Genomic DNA, 23028 nt, shown 5'->3' with positions numbered 1-23028 from the left:
GATAAAAAAACAACTTAATTTACTCTGTGTACTGTTAACAGGTCAGATAAAAAAAAAAAACTTAATTTACTCTGTGTACTGTTAACAGGTCAGATAAAAAAAAAAACTTAATTTACTCTGTGTACTGTTAACAGGTCAGATAAAAAAAAAAACTTAATTTACTCTGTGTACTGTTAACAGGTCAGATAAAAAAAAAAAACTTAATTTACTCTGTGTACTGTTAACAGGTCAGATAAAAAAAAAAACTTAATTTACTCTGTGTACTGTTAACAGGTCAGATAAAAAAAAAAACTTAATTTACTCTGTGTACTGTTAACAGGTCAGATAAAAAAAAAAAACTTAATTTACTCTGTGTACTGTTAACAGGTCAGATAAAAAAAAAAACTTAATTTACTCTGTGTACTGTTAACAGGTCAGATAAAAAAAAAAACTTAATTTACTCTGTGTACTGTTAACAGGTCAGATAAAAAAAAAAACTTAATTTACTCTGTGTACTGTTAACAGGTCAGATAAAAAAAAAAACTTAATTTACTCTGTGTACTGTTAACAGGTCAGATAAAAAAAAAACTTAATTTACTCTGTGTACTGTTAACAGGTCAGATAAAAAAAAAACTTAATTTACTCTGTGTACTGTTAACAGGTCAGATAAAAAAAAAAAACTTAATTTACTCTGTGTACTGTTAACAGGTCAGATAAAAAAAAAAACTTAATTTACTCTGTGTACTGTTAACAGGTCAGATAAAAAAAAAAACTTAATTTACTCTGTGTACTGTTAACAGGTCAGATAAAAAAAAAAACTTAATTTACTCTGTGTACTGTTAACAGGTCAGATAAAAAAAAAACTTAATTTACTCTGTGTACTGTTAACAGGTCAGATAAAAAAAAAAACTTAATTTACTCTGTGTACTGTTAACAGGTCAGATAAAAAAAAAAACTTAATTTACTCTGTGTACTGTTAACAGGTCAGATAAAAAAAAAAACTTAATTTACTCTGTGTACTGTTAACAGGTCAGATAAAAAAAAAAACTTAATTTACTCTGTGTACTGTTAACAGGTCAGATAAAAAAAAACTTAATTTACTCTGTGTACTGTTAACAGGTTAGATAAAAAAAAAAAACTTAATTTACTCTGTGTCTTTAACAGGTAGATAAAAAAAAAACTTAATTTACTCTGTGTACTGTTAACAGGTCAGATAAAAAAAAAAACTTAATTTACTCTGTGTACTGTTAAACAGGTCAGATAAAAAAAAAAACTTAATTTACTCTGTGTACTGTTAACAGGTTAGATAAAAAAAAAAAACTAATTACCTCTGTGTACTGTTAACAGGTCAGATAAAAAAAAAAAAAAAACTTAATTTACTCTGTGTACTGTAACAGGTCAGATAAAAAAAAAAAACTGAATTTACTCTGTGTGTTGCCTACAGGTCAGATAAAAAAAAAAAAACTTAATTTACTCTGTGTACTGTTAACAGGTCAGATAAAAAAAAAACTTAATTTACTCTGTGTACTGTTAACAGGTCAGATAAAAAAAAACTTAATTTACTCTGTGTACTGTTAACAGGTCAGATAAAAAAAAAAACTTAATTTACTCTGTGTACTGTTAACAGGTCAGATAAAAAAAAAAACTTAATTTACTCTGTGTACTGTTAACAGGTCAGATAAAAAAAAAAAACTTAATTTACTCTGTGTACTGTTAACAGGTCAGATAAAAAAAAAAAAACTTAATTTACTCTGTGTACTGTTAACAGGTCAGATAAAAAAAAAAACTTAATTTACTCTGTGTACTGTTAACAGGTCAGATAAAAAAAAAAACTTAATTTACTCTGTGTACTGTTAACAGGTCAGATAAAAAAAAAAACTTAATTTACTCTGTGTACTGTTAACAGGTCAGATAAAAAAAAAAAAACTTAATTTACTCTGTGTACTGTTAACAGGTCAGATAAAAAAAAAACAACTTAATTTACTCTGTGTACTGTTAACAGGTCAGATAAAAAAAAAAAACTTAATTTACTCTGTGTACTGTTAACAGGTCAGATAAAAAAAAAAACTTAATTTACTCTGTGTACTGTTAACAGGTCAGATAAAAAAAAAAAAACTTAATTTACTCTGTGTACTGTTAACAGGTCAGATAAAAAAAAAACTTAATTTACTCTGTGTACTGTTAACAGGTCAGATAAAAAAAAAAAACTTAATTTACTCTGTGTACTGTTAACAGGTCAGATAAAAAAAAAAAACTTAATTTACTCTGTGTACTGTTAACAGGTCAGATAAAAAAAAAACTTAATTTACTCTGTGTACTGTTAACAGGTCAGATAAAAAAAAAAACTTAATTTACTCTGTGTACTGTTAACAGGTCAGATAAAAAAAAAAAAAAACTTAATTTACTCTGTGTACTGTTAACAGGTCAGATAAAAAAAAAAACTTAATTTACTCTGTGTACTGTTAACAGGTCAGATAAAAAAAAAACTTAATTTACTCTGTGTACTGTTAACAGGTCAGATAAAAAAAAAACAACTTAATTTACTCTGTGTACTGTTAACAGGTCAGATAAAAAAAAAAACTTAATTTACTCTGTGTACTGTTAACAGGTCAGATAAAAAAAAAACTTAATTTACTCTGTGTACTGTTAACAGGTCAGATAAAAAAAAAAACTTAATTTACTCTGTGTACTGTTAACAGGTCAGATAAAAAAAAAAACTTAATTTACTCTGTGTACTGTTAACAGGTCAGATAAAAAAAAAAACTTAATTTACTCTGTGTACTGTTAACAGGTCAGATAAAAAAAAAAACTTAATTTACTCTGTGTACTGTTAACAGGTCAGATAAAAAAAAAACTTAATTTACTCTGTGTACTGTTAACAGGTCAGATAAAAAAAAAACTTAATTTACTCTGTGTACTGTTAACAGGTCAGATAAAAAAAAAACTTAATTTACTCTGTGTACTGTTAACAGGTCAGATAAAAAAAAAAACTTAATTTACTCTGTGTACTGTTAACAGGTCAGATAAAAAAAAAAACTTAATTTACTCTGTGTACTGTTAACAGGTCAGATAAAAAAAAAACTTAATTTACTCTGTGTACTGTTAACAGGTCAGATAAAAAAAAAAACTTAATTTACTCTGTGTACTGTTAACAGGTCAGATAAAAAAAAAAACTTAATTTACTCTGTGTACTGTTAACAGGTCAGATAAAAAAAAAAACTTAATTTACTCTGTGTACTGTTAACAGGTCAGATAAAAAAAAAAACTTAATTTACTCTGTGTACTGTTAACAGGTCAGATAAAAAAAAAACTTAATTTACTCTGTGTACTGTTAACAGGTCAGATAAAAAAAAAAAACTTAATTTACTCTGTGTACTGTTAACAGGTCAGATAAAAAAAAAAACTTAATTTACTCTGTGTACTGTTAACAGGTCAGATAAAAAAAAAAACTTAATTTACTCTGTGTACTGTTAACAGGTCAGATAAAAAAAAAAACTTAATTTACTCTGTGTACTGTTAACAGGTCAGATAAAAAAAAAAACTTAATTTACTCTGTGTACTGTTAACAGGTCAGATAAAAAAAAAAAACTTAATTTACTCTGTGTACTGTTAACAGGTCAGATAAAAAAAAAAAACTTAATTTACTCTGTGTACTGTTAACAGGTCAGATAAAAAAAAAAAACTTAATTTACTCTGTGTACTGTTAACAGGTCAGATAAAAAAAAAAAACTTAATTTACTCTGTGTACTGTTAACAGGTCAGATAAAAAAAAAAAAACTTAATTTACTCTGTGTACTGTTAACAGGTCAGATAAAAAAAAAAAACTTAATTTACTCTGTGTACTGTTAACAGGTCAGATAAAAAAAAAAAACTTAATTTACTCTGTGTACTGTTAACAGGTCAGATAAAAAAAAAAAACTTAATTTACTCTGTGTACTGTTAACAGGTCAGATAAAAAAAAAAACTTAATTTACTCTGTGTACTGTTAACAGGTCAGATAAAAAAAAAAACTTAATTTACTCTGTGTACTGTTAACAGGTCAGATAAAAAAAAAAAACTTAATTTACTCTGTGTACTGTTAACAGGTCAGATAAAAAAAAAAACTTAATTTACTCTGTGTACTGTTAACAGGTCAGATAAAAAAAAAAACTTAATTTACTCTGTGTACTGTTAACAGGTCAGATAAAAAAAAAACTTAATTTACTCTGTGTACTGTTAACAGGTCAGATAAAAAAAAAAACTTAATTTACTCTGTGTACTGTTAACAGGTCAGATAAAAAAAAAAACTTAATTTACTCTGTGTACTGTTAACAGGTCAGATAAAAAAAAAACTTAATTTACTCTGTGTACTGTTAACAGGTCAGATAAAAAAAAAACTTAATTTACTCTGTGTACTGTTAACAGGTCAGATAAAAAAAAAACTTAATTTACTCTGTGTACTGTTAACAGGTCAGATAAAAAAAAAAACTTAATTTACTCTGTGTACTGTTAACAGGTCAGATAAAAAAAAAACTTAATTTACTCTGTGTACTGTTAACAGGTCAGATAAAAAAAAAAACTTAATTTACTCTGTGTACTGTTAACAGGTCAGATAAAAAAAAAAACTTAATTTACTCTGTGTACTGTTAACAGGTCAGATAAAAAAAAAAACTTAATTTACTCTGTGTACTGTTAACAGGTCAGATAAAAAAAAAAACTTAATTTACTCTGTGTACTGTTAACAGGTCAGATAAAAAAAAACTTAATTTACTCTGTGTACTGTTAACAGGTCAGATAAAAAAAAAAACTTAATTTACTCTGTGTACTGTTAACAGGTCAGATAAAAAAAAAAACTTAATTTACTCTGTGTACTGTTAACAGGTCAGATAAAAAAAAAAACTTAATTTACTCTGTGTACTGTTAACAGGTCAGATAAAAAAAAAAAACTTAATTTACTCTGTGTACTGTTAACAGGTCAGATAAAAAAAAAAAACTTAATTTACTCTGTGTACTGTTAACAGGTCAGATAAAAAAAAAAACTTAATTTACTCTGTGTACTGTTAACAGGTCAGATAAAAAAAAAACTTAATTTACTCTGTGTACTGTTAACAGGTCAGATAAAAAAAAAAAACTTAATTTACTCTGTGTACTGTTAACAGGTCAGATAAAAAAAAAACTTAATTTACTCTGTGTACTGTTAACAGGTCAGATAAAAAAAAACAACTTAATTTACTCTGTGTACTGTTAACAGGTCAGATAAAAAAAAAAACTTAATTTACTCTGTGTACTGTTAACAGGTCAGATAAAAAAAAAAACTTAATTTACTCTGTGTACTGTTAACAGGTCAGATAAAAAAAAAAACTTAATTTACTCTGTGTACTGTTAACAGGTCAGATAAAAAAAAAACTTAATTTACTCTGTGTACTGTTAACAGGTCAGATAAAAAAAAAAACTTAATTTACTCTGTGTACTGTTAACAGGTCAGATAAAAAAAAAAACTTAATTTACTCTGTGTACTGTTAACAGGTCAGATAAAAAAAAAAACTTAATTTACTCTGTGTACTGTTAACAGGTCAGATAAAAAAAAAAAACTTAATTTACTCTGTGTACTGTTAACAGGTCAGATAAAAAAAAAAACTTAATTTACTCTGTGTACTGTTAACAGGTCAGATAAAAAAAAAAAACTTAATTTACTCTGTGTACTGTTAACAGGTCAGATAAAAAAAAAAAACTTAATTTACTCTGTGTACTGTTAACAGGTCAGATAAAAAAAAAAACTTAATTTACTCTGTGTACTGTTAACAGGTCAGATAAAAAAAAAAACTTAATTTACTCTGTGTACTGTTAACAGGTCAGATAAAAAAAAAAACTTAATTTACTCTGTGTACTGTTAACAGGTCAGATAAAAAAAAAACTTAATTTACTCTGTGTACTGTTAACAGGTCAGATAAAAAAAAAAACTTAATTTACTCTGTGTACTGTTAACAGGTCAGATAAAAAAAAAAAACTTAATTTACTCTGTGTACTGTTAACAGGTCAGATAAAAAAAAAAAACTTAATTTACTCTGTGTACTGTTAACAGGTCAGATAAAAAAAAAAACTTAATTTACTCTGTGTACTGTTAACAGGTCAGATAAAAAAAAAAACTTAATTTACTCTGTGTACTGTTAACAGGTCAGATAAAAAAAAAAAACTTAATTTACTCTGTGTACTGTTAACAGGTCAGATAAAAAAAAAAACTTAATTTACTCTGTGTACTGTTAACAGGTCAGATAAAAAAAAAAAAACTTAATTTACTCTGTGTACTGTTAACAGGTCAGATAAAAAAAAAAACTTAATTTACTCTGTGTACTGTTAACAGGTCAGATAAAAAAAAAAAACTTAATTTACTCTGTGTACTGTTAACAGGTCAGATAAAAAAAAAAACTTAATTTACTCTGTGTACTGTTAACAGGTCAGATAAAAAAAAAAAACTTAATTTACTCTGTGTACTGTTAACAGGTCAGATAAAAAAAAAAAACTTAATTTACTCTGTGTACTGTTAACAGGTCAGATAAAAAAAAAAAACTTAATTTACTCTGTGTACTGTTAACAGGTCAGATAAAAAAAAAAAACTTAATTTACTCTGTGTACTGTTAACAGGTCAGATAAAAAAAAAAAACTTAATTTACTCTGTGTACTGTTAACAGGTCAGATAAAAAAAAAAACTTAATTTACTCTGTGTACTGTTAACAGGTCAGATAAAAAAAAAAACTTAATTTACTCTGTGTACTGTTAACAGGTCAGATAAAAAAAAAAACTTAATTTACTCTGTGTACTGTTAACAGGTCAGATAAAAAAAAAAACTTAATTTACTCTGTGTACTGTTAACAGGTCAGATAAAAAAAAAAACTTAATTTACTCTGTGTACTGTTAACAGGTCAGATAAAAAAAAAAAAACTTAATTTACTCTGTGTACTGTTAACAGGTCAGATAAAAAAAAAACTTAATTTACTCTGTGTACTGTTAACAGGTCAGATAAAAAAAAAAACTTAATTTACTCTGTGTACTGTTAACAGGTCAGATAAAAAAAAAAACTTAATTTACTCTGTGTACTGTTAACAGGTCAGATAAAAAAAAAACTTAATTTACTCTGTGTACTGTTAACAGGTCAGATAAAAAAAAAAACTTAATTTACTCTGTGTACTGTTAACAGGTCAGATAAAAAAAAACAACTTAATTTACTCTGTGTACTGTTAACAGGTCAGATAAAAAAAAAAAACTTAATTTACTCTGTGTACTGTTAACAGGTCAGATAAAAAAAAAAACTTAATTTACTCTGTGTACTGTTAACAGGTCAGATAAAAAAAAAAACTTAATTTACTCTGTGTACTGTTAACAGGTCAGATAAAAAAAAAAAAACTTAATTTACTCTGTGTACTGTTAACAGGTCAGATAAAAAAAAAACTTAATTTACTCTGTGTACTGTTAACAGGTCAGATAAAAAAAAAAACTTAATTTACTCTGTGTACTGTTAACAGGTCAGATAAAAAAAAAAACTTAATTTACTCTGTGTACTGTTAACAGGTCAGATAAAAAAAAAAACTTAATTTACTCTGTGTACTGTTAACAGGTCAGATAAAAAAAAAAAAACTTAATTTACTCTGTGTACTGTTAACAGGTCAGATAAAAAAAAAAACTTAATTTACTCTGTGTACTGTTAACAGGTCAGATAAAAAAAAAAAACTTAATTTACTCTGTGTACTGTTAACAGGTCAGATAAAAAAAAAAAACTTAATTTACTCTGTGTACTGTTAACAGGTCAGATAAAAAAAAAAACTTAATTTACTCTGTGTACTGTTAACAGGTCAGATAAAAAAAAAAACTTAATTTACTCTGTGTACTGTTAACAGGTCAGATAAAAAAAAAAACTTAATTTACTCTGTGTACTGTTAACAGGTCAGATAAAAAAAAAAACTTAATTTACTCTGTGTACTGTTAACAGGTCAGATAAAAAAAAAAACTTAATTTACTCTGTGTACTGTTAACAGGTCAGATAAAAAAAAAACTTAATTTACTCTGTGTACTGTTAACAGGTCAGATAAAAAAAAAAAACTTAATTTACTCTGTGTACTGTTAACAGGTCAGATAAAAAAAAAAACTTAATTTACTCTGTGTACTGTTAACAGGTCAGATAAAAAAAAAAAAAAACTTAATTTACTCTGTGTACTGTTAACACGTCAGATAAAAAAAAACTTAATTTACTCTGTGTACTGCTAACAGGTCCGATAAAAAAAAAACTTAATTTACTCTGTGTACTGTTAACAGGTCAGATAAAAAAAAACTTAATTTACTCTGTGTACTGTTAACAGGTCAGATTAAAAAACTTAATTTACTCTGTGTGCTGTTAACATGTCAGATTAAACAACTTCATTTACTCTGTGTGTTGCCTACAGGTCAGATTAAAAAAAAACTTAATTTACTCTGTGTGCTGTTAACAGGTCAGATTAAAAAAAAAATCATTTACTCTGTGTGCTGTTAACAGGTCAGATTAAAAAACTTAATTTACTCTGTGTGATATTAACAGTACAGGTCCAGCTCCAGCACACTGGACCAGCTCTACACGCTCCATCGGGTGCTCGAGGGTTCATGGGAGTTCGTCCAACCAGTCCACATGTGTTTTGTGTCCCTCGGGGCACCCTGTGGGGAGTGCTCCGGGAGTACGGGGTCCGGGGTCCTTTGCTAAGGGCTATCCGGTCCCTGTACGACCACAGCAGGAGCTTGGTTCGCATTGCCGGTAGTAAGTCAAACCTGTTTCCAGTGCACGTTGGCCTCCACCAGGGCTGCCCTTTGTCACCGGTTCTGTTCATTATTTTTATGGACAGAATTTGTAGGCGCAGCCAGCGTGTAGAGGGGCTCTGGTTTGGGAACCACAGAATCTCGTCTCTGCTGTTTGCGGACGATGTGGTTCTGTTGGCTTTGTCAAATCAGGACCTTCAGCGTGCACTGGGGCGGTTTGCAGCCGAGTGTGAGGCGTCCGGGATGAAAATCAGCACCTCCAAATCCGAGGCCATTGTTCTCGACCGGAAAAAGGTGCTTTGCCCTCTTCAGGTCGGTGGAGTGTCCTTGCCTCAAGTGGAGGAGTTTAAGTATCTCGGGGTCTTGTTCACAAGTGAGGGACAGATGGAGCGTGAGATCGATAGATGGATCCGTGCAGCGTCTGCAGTGATGCGGTCACTGTGTCGGGCCGTCATGGTGAAGAGAGAGCTGAGTAGGGGGGCAAAGCTCTCGATTTACCGATCAATCTACGTTCCAATCCTCACCTATGGTCATGAGATTTGGCTCATGACCGAAAGAACGAGATCGCGGGTACAAGCGGCCGAGATGAGTTTCCTCCGCAGGGTGGCTGGGCGCTCCCTTACAGATAGGGTGAGGAGCTTGGTCACTCGGGAGGAGCTCGGAGTCGAGCCGCTGCTCCTCCATGACGAAAGGAGTCAGTTGAGGTGGCTCAGGCATCTTTTCCGGATGCCCCCTGGACGCCTCGCTGGAGAGGTGTTCCGGGCACGTCCCATTGGGATGAGGCCCCGGGGAAGACCCAGGACACGCTGGAAGGATTACATCTCTCGGCTGTGTTGGGTTTGCACCCTGTTTTTAAAGAAATGAGAGGCACAAACACTGAAAAGAAACCAGTCAGAGAGAGACAAATATATATATTTTTTGCTCTGCGCAGAGGAGGAGAACAAGAAACAGCTTGTAAGTGCTCAGCTTCAAAGCTCTCCTAAAATCCCCTCCTCTGGCCCAGCCTTTTATTTAGTTCATCACCATGAGAAAAAACAAACAAGGAAAGTCGGGAGAGGTTACACATGAGTCATGTCTGCAAGAGGGTGATAGCAAAGCAAGGTAACAGCTGAAACCTTCCATTCCTGCAACATGAGCCTTGTGGCTCGTCAAAGCAGGATAAGGCACTTATGCAAAATGAAAAATAGTTTGCTCAATCATGAAGAATGCAGACAACAAGTCTTTCTTTCTAAAACCTCCTCTTCTCACAAAGAGGAAAAATAATAAGCATAAACTATAAGAAAATAAATAATAATAATATAAGCATAAACTAAAGAAAATAAATAAATCAATCAATCAATCAATTTTTTTATATAGCGCCAAATCACAACAAACAGTTGCCCCAAGGCGCTTTATATTGTAAGGTAAGGCCATACAATAATTATGTAAAACCCCAACGGTCAAAACGACCCCCTGTGAGCAAGCACTTGGCTACAGTGAGAAGGAAAAACTCCCTTTTAACAGGAAGAAACCTCCAGCAGAACCAGGCTCAGGGAGGGGCAGTCTTCTGCTGGGACTGGTTGGGGCTGAGGGAGAGAACCAGGAAAAAGACATGCTGTGGAGGGGAGCAGAGATCGATCACTAATGATTAAATGCAGAGTGGTGCATACAGAGCAAAAAGAGAAAGAAACAATGCATCATGGGAACCCCCCAGCAGTCTACGTCTATAGCAGCATAACTAAGGGATGGTTCAGGGTCACCTGATCCAACCCTAACTATAAGCTTTAGCAAAAAGGAAAGTTTTAAGCCTAATCTTAAAAGTAGAGAGGGTGTCTGTCTCCCTCATCTGAATTGGGAGCTGGTTCCACAGGAGAGGAGCCTGAAAGCTGAAGGCTCTGCCTCCCATTCTACTCTTACAAACCCTAGGAACTACAAGTAAGCCTGCAGTCTGAGAGCGAAGCGCTCTATTGGGGTGATATGGTACTACGAGGTCCCTAAGATAAGATGGGACCTGATTATTCAAAACCTTATAAGTAAGAAGAAGAATTTTAAATTCTATTCTAGAATTAACAGGAAGCCAATGAAGAGAGGCCAATATGGGTGAGATATGCTCTCTCCTTCTAGTCCCCGTCAGTACTCTAGCTGCAGCATTTTGAATTAACTGAGGGCTTTTTAGGGAACTTTTAGGACAACCTGATAATAATGAATTACAATAGTCCAGCCTAGAGGAAATAAATGCATGAATTAGTTTTTCAGCATCACTCTGAGACAAGACCTTTCTGATTTTAGAGATATTGCGTAAATGCAAAAAAGCAGTCCTACATATTTGTTTAATATGCGCTTTGAATGACATATCCTGATCAAAAATGACTCCAAGATTTCTCACAATATTACTAGAGCTCAGGGTAATGCCATCCAGAGTAAGGATCTGGTTAGACACCATGTTTCTAAGATTTGTGGGGCCAAGTACAATAACTTCAGTTTTATCTGAGTTTAAAAGCAGGAAATTAGAGGTCATCCATGTCTTTATGTCTGTAAGACAATCCTGCAGTTTAGCTAATTGGTGTGTGTCCTCTGGCTTCATGGATAGATAAAGCTGGGTATCATCTGCGTAACAATGAAAATTTAAGCAATACCGTCTAATAATACTGCCTAAGGGAAGCATGTATAAAGTGAATAAAATTGCTCCTAGCACAGAACCTTGTGGAACTCCATAATTAACTTTAGTCTGTGAAGAAGATTCCCCATTTACATGAACAAATTGTAATCTATTAGACAAATATGATTCAAACCACCGCAACGCAGTGCCTTTAATACCTATGGCATGCTCTAATCTCTGTAATAAAATTTTATGGTCAACAGTATCAAAAGCAGCACTGAGGTCTAACAGAACAAGCACAGAGATGAGTCCACTGTCCGAGGCCATAAGAAGATCATTTGTAACCTTCACTAATGCTGTTTCTGTACTATGATGAATTCTAAAACCTGACTGAAACTCTTCAAATAGACCATTCCTCTGCAGATGATCAGTTAGCTGTTTTACAACTACCCTTTCAAGAATTTTTGAGAGAAAAGGAAGGTTGGAGATTGGCCTATAATTAGCTAAGATAGCTGGGTCAAGTGATGGCTTTTTAAGTAATGGTTTAATTACTGCCACCTTAAAAGCCTGTGGTACATAGCCAACTAACAAAGATAGATTGATCATATTTAAGATCGAAGCATTAAATAATGGTAGGGCTTACTTGAGCAGCCTGGTAGGAATGGGGTCTAATAAACATGTTGATGGTTTGGATGAAGTAACTAATGAAAATAACTCAGACAGAACAATCGGAGAGAAAGAGTCTAACCAAAAACCGGCATCACTGAAAGCAGCCAAAGATAACGATACGTCTTTGGGATGGTTATGAGTAATTTTTTCTCTAATAGTTAAAATTTTGTTAGCAAAGAAAGTCATGAAGTCATTACTAGTTAAAGTTAATGGAATACTCAGCTCAATAGAGCTCTGACTCTTTGTCAGCCTGGCTACAGTGCTGAAAAGAAACCTGGGGTTGTTCTTATTTTCTTCAATTAGTGATGAGTAGAAAGATGTCCTAGCTTTACGGAGGGCTTTTTTATAGAGCAACAGACTCTTTTTCCAGGCTAAGTGAAGATCTTCTAAATTAGTGAGACGCCATTTCCTCTCCAACTTAGGGGTTATCTGCTTTAAGCTACGAGTTTGTGAGTTATACCATGGAGTCAGGCACTTCTGATTTAAAGCTCTCTTTTTCAGAGGAGCTACAGCATCCAAAGTTGTCTTCAATGAGGATGTAAAACTATTGACGAGATACTCTATCTCACTTACAGAGTTTAGGTAGCTACTCTGCACTGTGTTGGTATATGGCATTAGAGAACATAAAGAAGGAATCATATCCTTAAACCTAGTTACAGCGCTTTCTGAAAGACTTCTAGTGTAATGAAACTTATTCCCCACTGCTGGGTAGTCCATCAGAGTAAATGTAAATGTTATTAAGAAATGATCAGACAGAAGGGAGTTTTCAGGGAATACTGTTAAGTCTTCTATTTCCATACCATAAGTCAGAACAAGATCTAAGATATGATTAAAGTGGTGGGTGGACTCATTTACTTTTTGAGCAAAGCAAATTGAGTCTAATAATAGATTAAATGCAGTGTTGAGGCTGTCATTCTCAGCATCTGTGTGGATGTTAAAATCGCCCACTATAATTATCTTATCTGAGCTAAGCACTAAGTCAGACAAAAGGTCTGAAAATTCACAGAGAAACTCACAGTAACGACCAGGTGGACGATAGATAATAACAAATAAAACTGGTTTTTGGGACTTCCAATTTGGATGGACAAAACTAAGAGTCAAGCTTTCAAATGAATTAAAGCTCTGTCTGGGTTTTTGATTAATTAATAAGCTGGAATGGAAGATTGCTGCTAATCCTCCGCCCCGGCCCGTGCTACGAGCATTCTGACAGTTAGTGTGACTCGGGGGTGTTGACTCATTTAAACTAACATATTCATCCTGCTGTAACCAGGTTTCTGTAAGGCAGAATAAATCAATATGTTGATCAATTATTATATCATTTACCAACAGGGACTTAGAAGAGAGAGACCTAATGTTTAATAGACCACATTTAACTGTTTTAGTCTGTGGTGCAGTTGAAGGTGCTATATTATTTTTTCTTTTTGAATTTTTATGCTTAAATAGATTTTTGCTGGTTATTGGTAGTCTGGGAGCAGGCACCGTCTCTACGGGGATGGGGTAATGAGGGGATGGCAGGGGGAGAGAAGCTGCAGAGAGGTGTGTAACACTACAACTCTGCTTCCTGGTCCCAACCCTGGATAGTCACGGTTTGGAGGATTTAAGAAAATTGGCCAGATTTCTAGAAATGAGAGCTGCTCCATCCAAAGTGGGATGGATGCCGTCTCTCCTAACAAGACCAGGTTTTCCCCAGAAGCTTTGCCAATTATCTATGAAGCCCACCTCATTTTTTGGACACCACTCAGACAGCCAGCAATTCAAGGAGAACATGCGGCTAAACATGTCACTCCCGGTCTGATTGGGGAGGGGCCCAGAGAAAACTACAGAGTCCGACACTGTTTTTGCAAAGTTACACACCGATTTAATGTTAATTTTAGTGACCTCCGATTGGCGTAACCGGGTGTCATTACTGCCGACGTGAATTACAATCTTACCAAATTTACGCTTAGCCTTAGCCAGCAGTTTCAAATTTCCTTCAATGTCGCCTGCTCTGGCCCCCGGAAGACAATTGACTATGGTTGCTGGTGTCGCTAACTTCACATTTCTCAAAACAGAGTCGCCAATAACCAGAGTTTGATCCTCGGCGGGTGTGTCGTCGAGTGGGGAAAAACGGTTAGAGATGTGAACGGGTTGGCGGTGTACACGGGGCTTCTGTTTAGAACTACGCTTCCTCCTCAAAGTCACCCAGTCGGCCTGCTTTCCCGGCTGCTCGGGATCTGCCAGGGGGTAACTAACGGCGGCTAAGCTACCTTGGTCCGCACCGACTACAGGGGCCTGGCTAGCTGTAGAATTTTCCACGGTGCGGAGCCGAGTCTCCAATTTGCCCAGCCTGGCCTCCAAAGCTACGAATAAGCTACACTTATTACAAGTACCGTTACTGCTAAAGGAGGCCGAGGAATAACTAAACATTTCACACCCAGAGCAGAAAAGTGCAGGAGAGACGGGAGAAGCCGCCATGCTAAATCGGCTAAGAGCTAGTAGCTACGCTAAGCTAGCGGATTCCTAAAAACACGCAAAGTGAATAATGTGTAAATAATTTAGAGGTGATTCAGCAGAAGGAGTGCTTTAGTTAAGGCATGTAAAGATTACACTGGGAAACAAATCGTAATCTAGATAACTAGAGCAATCTAACTGCGCAGATTAAACAGCTAACAGATACAGAAAAACACCGCTGTGCTCCGGAACAGGAAGTGATACAATACCGCAGTGAGAGCCAACCACCAGTAGAGGCAAGCAAGAGCAAAAAAAAAAAAAAAAAGTTTGTCATGTCCAAAACACACTTCAATAGAAAATTTGTCCACTTTAACCACTTGTCTTATTACATTTTCAGCTAAAGCTTCATAGGCTGAGTGTGTTAACTCATCACGTCAACAGTTCAAGCTTGAACTGGAGTTGTGAGCTTTTCAATATCATCATAATTCTCAACACAGTCATTATAGTTTTCTCCACTAAGATCTGACTGTTTCAATGCTTGATATTTTGGCATAGTTTGTTGGAAAGCCAGATTACACTGTACAAATGTATTTGAGACCATTTTGCCAACCATTGTTTTGATATAAGGGATCACACAACACATGCAAAGTCCAATCAGAATTAGGACTATAATAACTGGTGTCATTATTTTCAATAGTAACTGCCACCATGGTCCTGAAGTCAACCAGGACCAGGGATTCCACCGGTTCACGGCTAGGGTGTCTTTATGCATTGCATCACGAAGTTTATTCAGCTCTTCCAATGCGTCCTGCACATCCACTGAATGAATGGAGTCTGGGATGAAAGTACAGCATGTTGTGTTCAGCAGAACACAAACTCCTCCCTGTGAACCAGTAAGCAAGTCTAAAACCATGCGATTTTGCATCACCATTTCAGTATTTTGAGCTGCTACTATTTTCTCAGTTACATTCATGAACAGACCCAATCGATAATTCAGAGTTTCAATCATTAATGAATTTTTTACCACTCCTATCCAGGGGAACAATGAATGTGCTATTTTATCTCCTACAGACCACAATTTTTGGTCCTCCGGTACATCCGAGCCCCACATGTGATCATGTGGTAACACATCTGGGTATATCGATCTCCTCCGTCTGGTGCTGCCATTCTTCTCTGTGGAGGTCCTTGGCACTACCACATATGTATGGTCAGTCACCTGGGTAGGTGCACACACACCACCCCAATTTGGTGGGAGACTCATGTACAGTCTGGAACCACAAAGCCAATAGATGTCATCATACACCGGAGTACCATTTACAGGTGGTAGCAAAAACTTACTAACATAAGCACATGATTCATCCGTTCCCCATGGACAGGGGCCTGTATAATTACATCCCCGTCCAATGTGATGAAGATAAGTACTTATCCACATATTATGTTTTGGTTAGGCTTAAATTATTTGATAAAACATACGTTTGGGTACACAGACGTTTCTTAATTTTACCTACAGTTTTATTCCCTGTCCCGTAAAAGCAAATCGGGAATGGCCGTTGTGATGACAATTTAACATATGATGATATTTTTGCATTTCCCTTCAGTCTAGTCAATGGAGCAGCACTTGGGCACGCTTGTACGTCTTCTGTTGAAATCCCTATCATATAAGTGGTTGCACTGAGGCAAGTGGTGTTACGTCTTGTCAGATTTGCTGAGAACTGTTGCCCCCGAAATACAGTTTGATTATGCATCCGTATGATAAGACATTCTGTCACCCTAGCAGGGTACGGTTTAGCCGTCAGAGCTGGGTGTGTTGAGGATATAGGCATTTGCGAACAAACATAACAATTAGTAACATGTAATTCCATAGCCAATAAATGAACATATCTGTACCACATATTAGTATGGTATATATGAGGGTGTCCATCTGTCTCATTCACATTATGAATAAACCTCTTCTGACGTTGCTTCCGTTGTTCTCTGGCTCTGGCACAGTGAGCTGCAATTCTTGGGTCAACCACCAGGCCAGGAATCCGAGGAGCACGAAACACACTAAGATCACAACGCAACCGGCTGCCCTACCAACAGTCCGGCAGCGGCGGCACTGAGCACGCTGCTCCGGGGTCTGCTGTAGTTCAGTCATGATTGCTAGGACATAGTGTTGTTAACCAACCTCACCTAATAGTGCAAGGATCTCCCTGCTTCACTGGCGTTGAGACAATCTATTGCTAATTAAATAGACTCCCTTTGTAGCCAGACTTCCCCTTACACTGTGGAGGCAGCCAACACACGCTGTATCTTACAGTGACTTAGATGTATCCACGTTGATCTCTCCGCTATCTTTACTGCAGTTGGTGTTGTTAACAGCACTTGGTATGGACCTTCCCAACGAGGACTGGACCAGTTCTTCCTCTTAATCACTCTGATGAACACCCAGTCTCCTGGCTGGACTACTGGAAGGCCGTCCTGTGGGAGATCAAAATTATTCGGCAGTAAATGTGTTTGAGTTATCTCTTTCTGTGTTAATGTCTTTTTCATAAAATCTGCTAATGTTTGTTCCTCATCTGCTGTTTTAGTATCCATGTCAAAAATTGGTACACGATATGGTCGTCCATAAAGTATCTCAAATGGTGTTAAACCTGATGGAGTTGGTGTTATTCTCATATACAATTTTACTAGGTCCAAACATTCAATCCAGGTTCGTTTTGTCTCTTCCATACATTTCCTTAGTCTTGTTTTTATTGTGCCATTTGTCCTTTCCACTAATCCTGCACTTTGTGGGTGGTAAGCATAATGATGTTTTAACTTAATTTTCATGTGTTCTGCTACTCTTTGTACAACTTCATTTACAAAATGTGTTCCATTATCACTGTACAATGTCTTTGGTATTCCATAATACGGAATAATTGTCTTACACAATGCTTTTGCTACTGTTAAAGCATCTGCTTTTTGTGATGGAACAATTTCTACCCATTTTGAAAAGGCATCAATTAATACTAGACAGTATTGATAATGTCCACATCGATTTAGTTCAATAAAGTCCATATGAACAATTTGAAAAGGATACTGTGGTTTTGGGAATTGCCCTCTCCGGGGTCTTATATTTCCCTGTGGGTTGTGTTTCAATCAGGTAACACAGGCTTTACAAAAATTTTTTGAGTATAAATTAAATCCATAGGTAGTAAAGTATTGGTCTACCATATGTACCATCCCCCCTGTTGACACATGCGTTAACCCATGCGTCGCAATTGCAGCTGCTTTGAATAAGCTTTTGGGTAGGATGGGTTTGTTATGTACACAATAAAGTCCTTTGGGGTTTGGGGTTGCCCCATTTTTCAACCACAAATGTCGTTCCTGCGCTGGTGCCTGTTTTTGCATATCCAATAAAAGGTCAGAATCTATTAATGGTTCATTGTCTGTCTGAGCTGTGTAAATAGAAGAAGTGCCATATCGACCAGCTGCTGCTTCTTTCGCTGTTTTGTCTGCCAGGCAGTTTCCTCTGGAGACAAAATCTGTACCTCTGGTGTGGGCTGCGCATTTACATAATGCCAGGTGTGATGGTAATGTCACTGCTTCTAGCAAATTTGTGAGTAAGCCTGCATGTGTCACTGGTTTCCCTGTAGAGGTTATCATACCTCTTTGTTGCCATTGTTTTGCAAAGAACCAAATTGTTGAACATTCCACCCTCTGATTATCCAAAAATGGATTTGGATACAGTGAGCTTATATATGACGGACCTTCAGAACTCCCCTGGGGATAATTAGGGTCAAAAATCGGGTCCTTTACCAGTGGTGGAGCCACTGTTGGTGCCGCTTGTCTTACTGCAGCCTGATTTTGTGGCTGCAGGGGTGGATTTACATCACAGCCTCTCACGGCCGTCTCATTATCTTCAGGTTTTACAAACATTACTTTCCCCTCTGACTTTCCTTTCCCGTCTTTCTTCCTCTTTATGGCCTCTACACTCATCTGTGCTTCACTGAGCCATACTTTTGCACACTCTATTTCTCCTTCTTTTCTTGCTTTCCTGTTACCCTTTTTATTTGCTGCTGTAAGTTTTAACACCAAACCTTCACAATCTGGCACAACCAATTTACCTGAAAAGCCATATTTCTTTTTCCATTTAGTTATGTACTTCAGATTTTCCAGATTGTGTTTGTGCATGTATTTTTCGTCGCCCTGAAATAGGGGCTTATTTTCTGTGCATGTGTTTCCCATATTGTTCACCTATTCCCCTTCACTCTGCAAAGTTCAGGTCAAGCTTCTACCCCGTGGGGCGGACCTTCCTTGGAATCCCCCTCTTTGCAGACTCGTCAGGAATATGTAAGTGTGGTGCGTATGGACTTAAAATGACCTACTTTGCAGACAACGGCTCCACTTTTATCCCCTGATAAAATGGGATATCAAGCTGTCCGTGCTTCAGTCACTCACAGTCTCATTCTTTTATTATTACTAAGGAATACTCAGTCAAACAATACCACACATACAGTCTGACACTGTCACACACACACACACACACACTCCCACAACCGCTCCAACTCTCACACATATACAAAATAAATTACAGATTTCATCAATGATTGCAATTACAGACAAGCCCTCATCTTAAAAAAAAAAATAAATAAAATAATAATAAATCATTTTATCTCAAGACATAAATAACACAACAAAATCCTTACAACAAAACAACAAAAACAGAATTTTCTCTCATTCATACCACAAACACACTTAGTTTCACTTTTGCAATAATCAATTAATTCGCGTCTCTCTAACTGCTTCTCCTGAAATTTATTCTTACTCCTCTTGTATTTCTCAGCTGGATGGGGACTCGAACCCCTCCGCCACCTGTGCTGGCAGGACCGGAAACTCTAACTCCCTCCCCCGCACTTTATTCCGGATGGGGACTCAAACCCCTCCGCCAAATGTGCCGGCAGGACCGGAGACTCTAACTCCCTCCCCCGCACTTTATTCTGGATGGGGACTCGAACCCCTCCTCAACATATTTTCCTCACAGGCAGGCAGTAATTACTTACGTTAATTTGTTGCGCCCCTCATTTGGTTTGGAGGCGTCGTCAATCTACTGCGGCGCGCGGAGGTGGACGTCTATAGTCACCGGCCCGACGGAGAATTCACTCCCCAGGACTTTCCTTCGATCCCTCTAGTGGAATCGGCTGTGCACGGTCTGCGGCGTGTCTTCCTCCGTTCGCTCGAGAAGATCTGTCGACGCCCCACGTTGGGCACCAAGAAAAAACTGTTGGGTTTGCACCCTGTTTTTAAAGAAATGAGAGGCACAAACACTGAAAAGAAACCAGTCAGAGAGAGACAAATATATATATTTTTTGCTCTGCGCAGAGGAGGAGAACAAGAAACAGCTTGTAAGTGCTCAGCTTCAGTGCTCTCCTAAAATCCCCTCCTCTGGCCCAGCCTTTTATTTAGTTCATCAACATGAGAAAAAACAAACAAGGACAGTCGGGAGAGGTTACACATGAGTCATGTCTGCAAGAGGGTGATAGCAAAGCAAGGTAACGGCTGCAACATGAGCCTTGTGGCTCGTCAAAGCAGGATAAGGCACTTATGCAAAATGAAAAATAGTTTGCTCAATCATGAAGAATGCAGACAACAAGTCTTTCTTTCTAAAACCTCCTCTTCTCACAAAGAGGAAAAACAATAAGCATAAACTATAAGAAAATAAATAATAATAATATAAGCATAAACTAAAGAAAATAAATGATAATAAGAGCATGAACTATATAAAATCCTTGACAGCTGGCTTGGGAACCCTTGGGGTTCCCCCGGAGGTGCTGGGGGAGGTGTGTGTGGATCAGGAGGTCTGGGCGGCTTTGCTTGAGCTGCTGCCCCCGCGACCCGACTCCGGATAAAGCGGAAGAAAATGGATGGATGGATGGATGGATGGATGGATGGATGGATATTAACAGGTCAGATTAAAAAACTTAATTTACTCTGTGTGGTTAAAATTATTATTAATTATTATTAAATATTCCTTCCATTGAAAGAATGTAAAAACTTTCATTATTTGTTTTATATAACGGCTAAAATAGATCCTTGTCCTTTGATATTTTATTAATTTATAAACAACAGAAAAGGGACTTACATTTTGGTGTTCCACTGTGATGTGTAGTCCAGTGATGCTGTGCACTGACTTCAGACTTCCATAATTAAATAAAGACTTGGTGTAGTTCCTCAGTCCAGCCAAAAATCACATCAGCATTTCAAGTGAACAGCTCTTCATGCATCCAGACGGTTTACAGCGGAGTGGATTTTGTGTGTGTGTTTGTGTGTGTAGCAGTGTCAGTCAGCTCAATCAAATCATCGTGTAGTTGTCCCCCACATGCGCGCACACACACATGCAACCGGCTCAGTCGACTGTGTACGTCCTCAGTGCAGCAAAAAAAAAAAAAAAAACCTGTCAGAAATGAGTCCAGCTTTTCTTTCTTTCTTCCTGTTCACAGCCTCCAGGCAGCACAGTGGATTTGTTTTGTGTGTGTGTGTGTGTGTGTGTGTGTGTGTGTGTGTGTGTGTGTGTGTGTGTGTGTGTGTGTGTGTGTGTGTGTGTGTGTGTGTGTGTGTGTGAATCAGCAGCCTCAGTTAGATCAATCAAATTATGTTTTGGGAGAGTCGTCATGCGCGCACAACACACACACACACACACACTCACACAACGCGCATGCATGCACAACATGCGCATGCTTGCGTGATCACATGTGCGCGCACGCACGAGTATGTGCGTGCACGCGTGCACATGAGAGTGCAGTGGTACCAAACGTATGGAACCAAATTTGCACCCTAAATGGAACCAAGCCACACTCTGACTGCAAAGCAACACAAATGGGATGAATTAATCATGTCATGTGACATACAAAGCACCAATCAAATGACAAGGATCCACTTAGTCGTTATATAAAACCTTAGGATGGAATCTGTGGTCCACATATGGCAGGTAATCCAAAGGGAGGCCTGACAGCCTGATGCCATCATTCCCACTGGGGGTCAACAGGGATCATATTCACTGGCCCGGTTCTTCTGTGTTAGTTTCCACATGAAGGTCTCATGATGGTTTTCCAGCCATCTTTAACTGCACTCATCTCATGAAAGGATCTGAAGTTTTAGGCGGCAGAGACCCGTGTTTTTCGGTTTCTCTGTCACTGAAAGCAAATTTGTTTGGATGTGAAACTAAGGTGAAATTGCAGACCAGGGAAGAGTTTTAGAGGAGGTGAGAACTTAGTTGTGTTTACTCCTGAGTGGTGACCAATCAGATCTGCTGGAGTGGTCACCATTAGAGCCACAAAACAGTGTGGTGCAAACTCCAAAACCTTCAAGGTATTTGTTCCCCTTCATTTTGAAGATCTTCCACGTCCACCCATCAGGAACAGTTCAGTGTTGAAGTCAGCAAGTAAAGGAGCTTGAATGTCTTCAGGTTTGGGTAAGACATGTGACTAAACTGATGGACTGGGATGAGGTCAGGGACGATTCGGTTGTTCTTTCAGATTATCCTGGTTGAAGGATCCAGTTTCTTTTTCTTTTTACTCTGAATGTGTGAGAACCTTTGTGCCATTTGTCTTCCTTCTGTCAAATCACGTCTTGCGCTTCTTTGTCCTTCTGCTTCCAGGAACTGGCATGATGGTGCAGAGTGAGGGCTACTCCTGGTTGTCCATCCCGCCGCGCCGCCTCCTCTGTGGCGCTCTTTTCCTCATTCCACTGTTTGGGCTGTGACCTCAGCAGGCTGTGGCTGCGTGTTTCAGGCGGGTTTACCCCGGCAGACACACGGACATCTGGGTTTATTATTTATGACTTTTAAATAACAGGAAAAACAAACTGGATGAGGCAGAAGAGGTGACATCATCAAACCTGCATCATCCAAGCTTCAGCTGCCGAGGCGGACTTCAGCTTCAGACTCCTCGCCAAACCCAAGTTCATCCTGGACGGACTCACACACCGCGATCACTGACACGGTGTCTGTGTGTCTGTCCCCGATTTGTCTCTTAGCGTCTGTAGTTTACTTCCAGAATGTTTACAATAGTTCAGTTTGTGCATTGTTCACTTTCTCACTGATTGTTGCTGATTAGAAGAGTCAGGTTGAAACACACACACAGACACACACAGAGACATACTAACAGACACACACAGACACACTAACAGACACACACACAGACACACTAACAGACACACACACAGATAAACACACAGACATACAAACAGACACACAGACACACACACAGATAAACACACAGACACACACACAGACATACGGACAGACACACAGACACACTAACAGACACACACACAGACATACTAACAGACACACACACAGACATACGGACAGACACACACACAGACACACTAACAGACACACACACAGACATACTAACAGACACACACACAGACACACTAACAGACACACACACACAGACACACGGACAGACACACACACAGACATACTAACAGACACACACACAGACATACTAACAGACACACACACAGATAAACACACAGACACACACACAGACATACTAACAGACACACACACAGACACACTAACAGACACACACACAGATAAACACACAGACACACACACAGACATACTAACAGACACACACAGACATACG

The 23028-nt window shown here is 37.0% G+C and overlaps 1 protein-coding gene across 1 annotated transcript in view; it reads left to right on the top strand.

The window, feature by feature from the left end:
- The window catches only part of cntn2 (contactin 2), a 344973-nt gene extending 322805 nt beyond the window's left edge, over nt 1-22168 (top strand). The window contains 1 exon segment of the mRNA XM_034167507.1: nt 22032-22168. Coding sequence (XP_034023398.1) covers nt 22032-22135 — 104 coding nt within the window. The 3' untranslated portion in view covers nt 22136-22168.
- The last annotated feature ends 860 nt before the right edge of the window (nt 22169-23028 follow it).

Source organism: Thalassophryne amazonica, chromosome 3 (assembly GCF_902500255.1).
Source record: "Thalassophryne amazonica chromosome 3, fThaAma1.1, whole genome shotgun sequence".
In the NCBI taxonomy this organism is placed as follows: Eukaryota; Metazoa; Chordata; class Actinopteri; order Batrachoidiformes; family Batrachoididae; genus Thalassophryne; species Thalassophryne amazonica.
The sequence above is the reverse complement of the archived record's forward strand: the minus strand, read 5'-3'. Positions and strand labels throughout refer to the sequence as shown.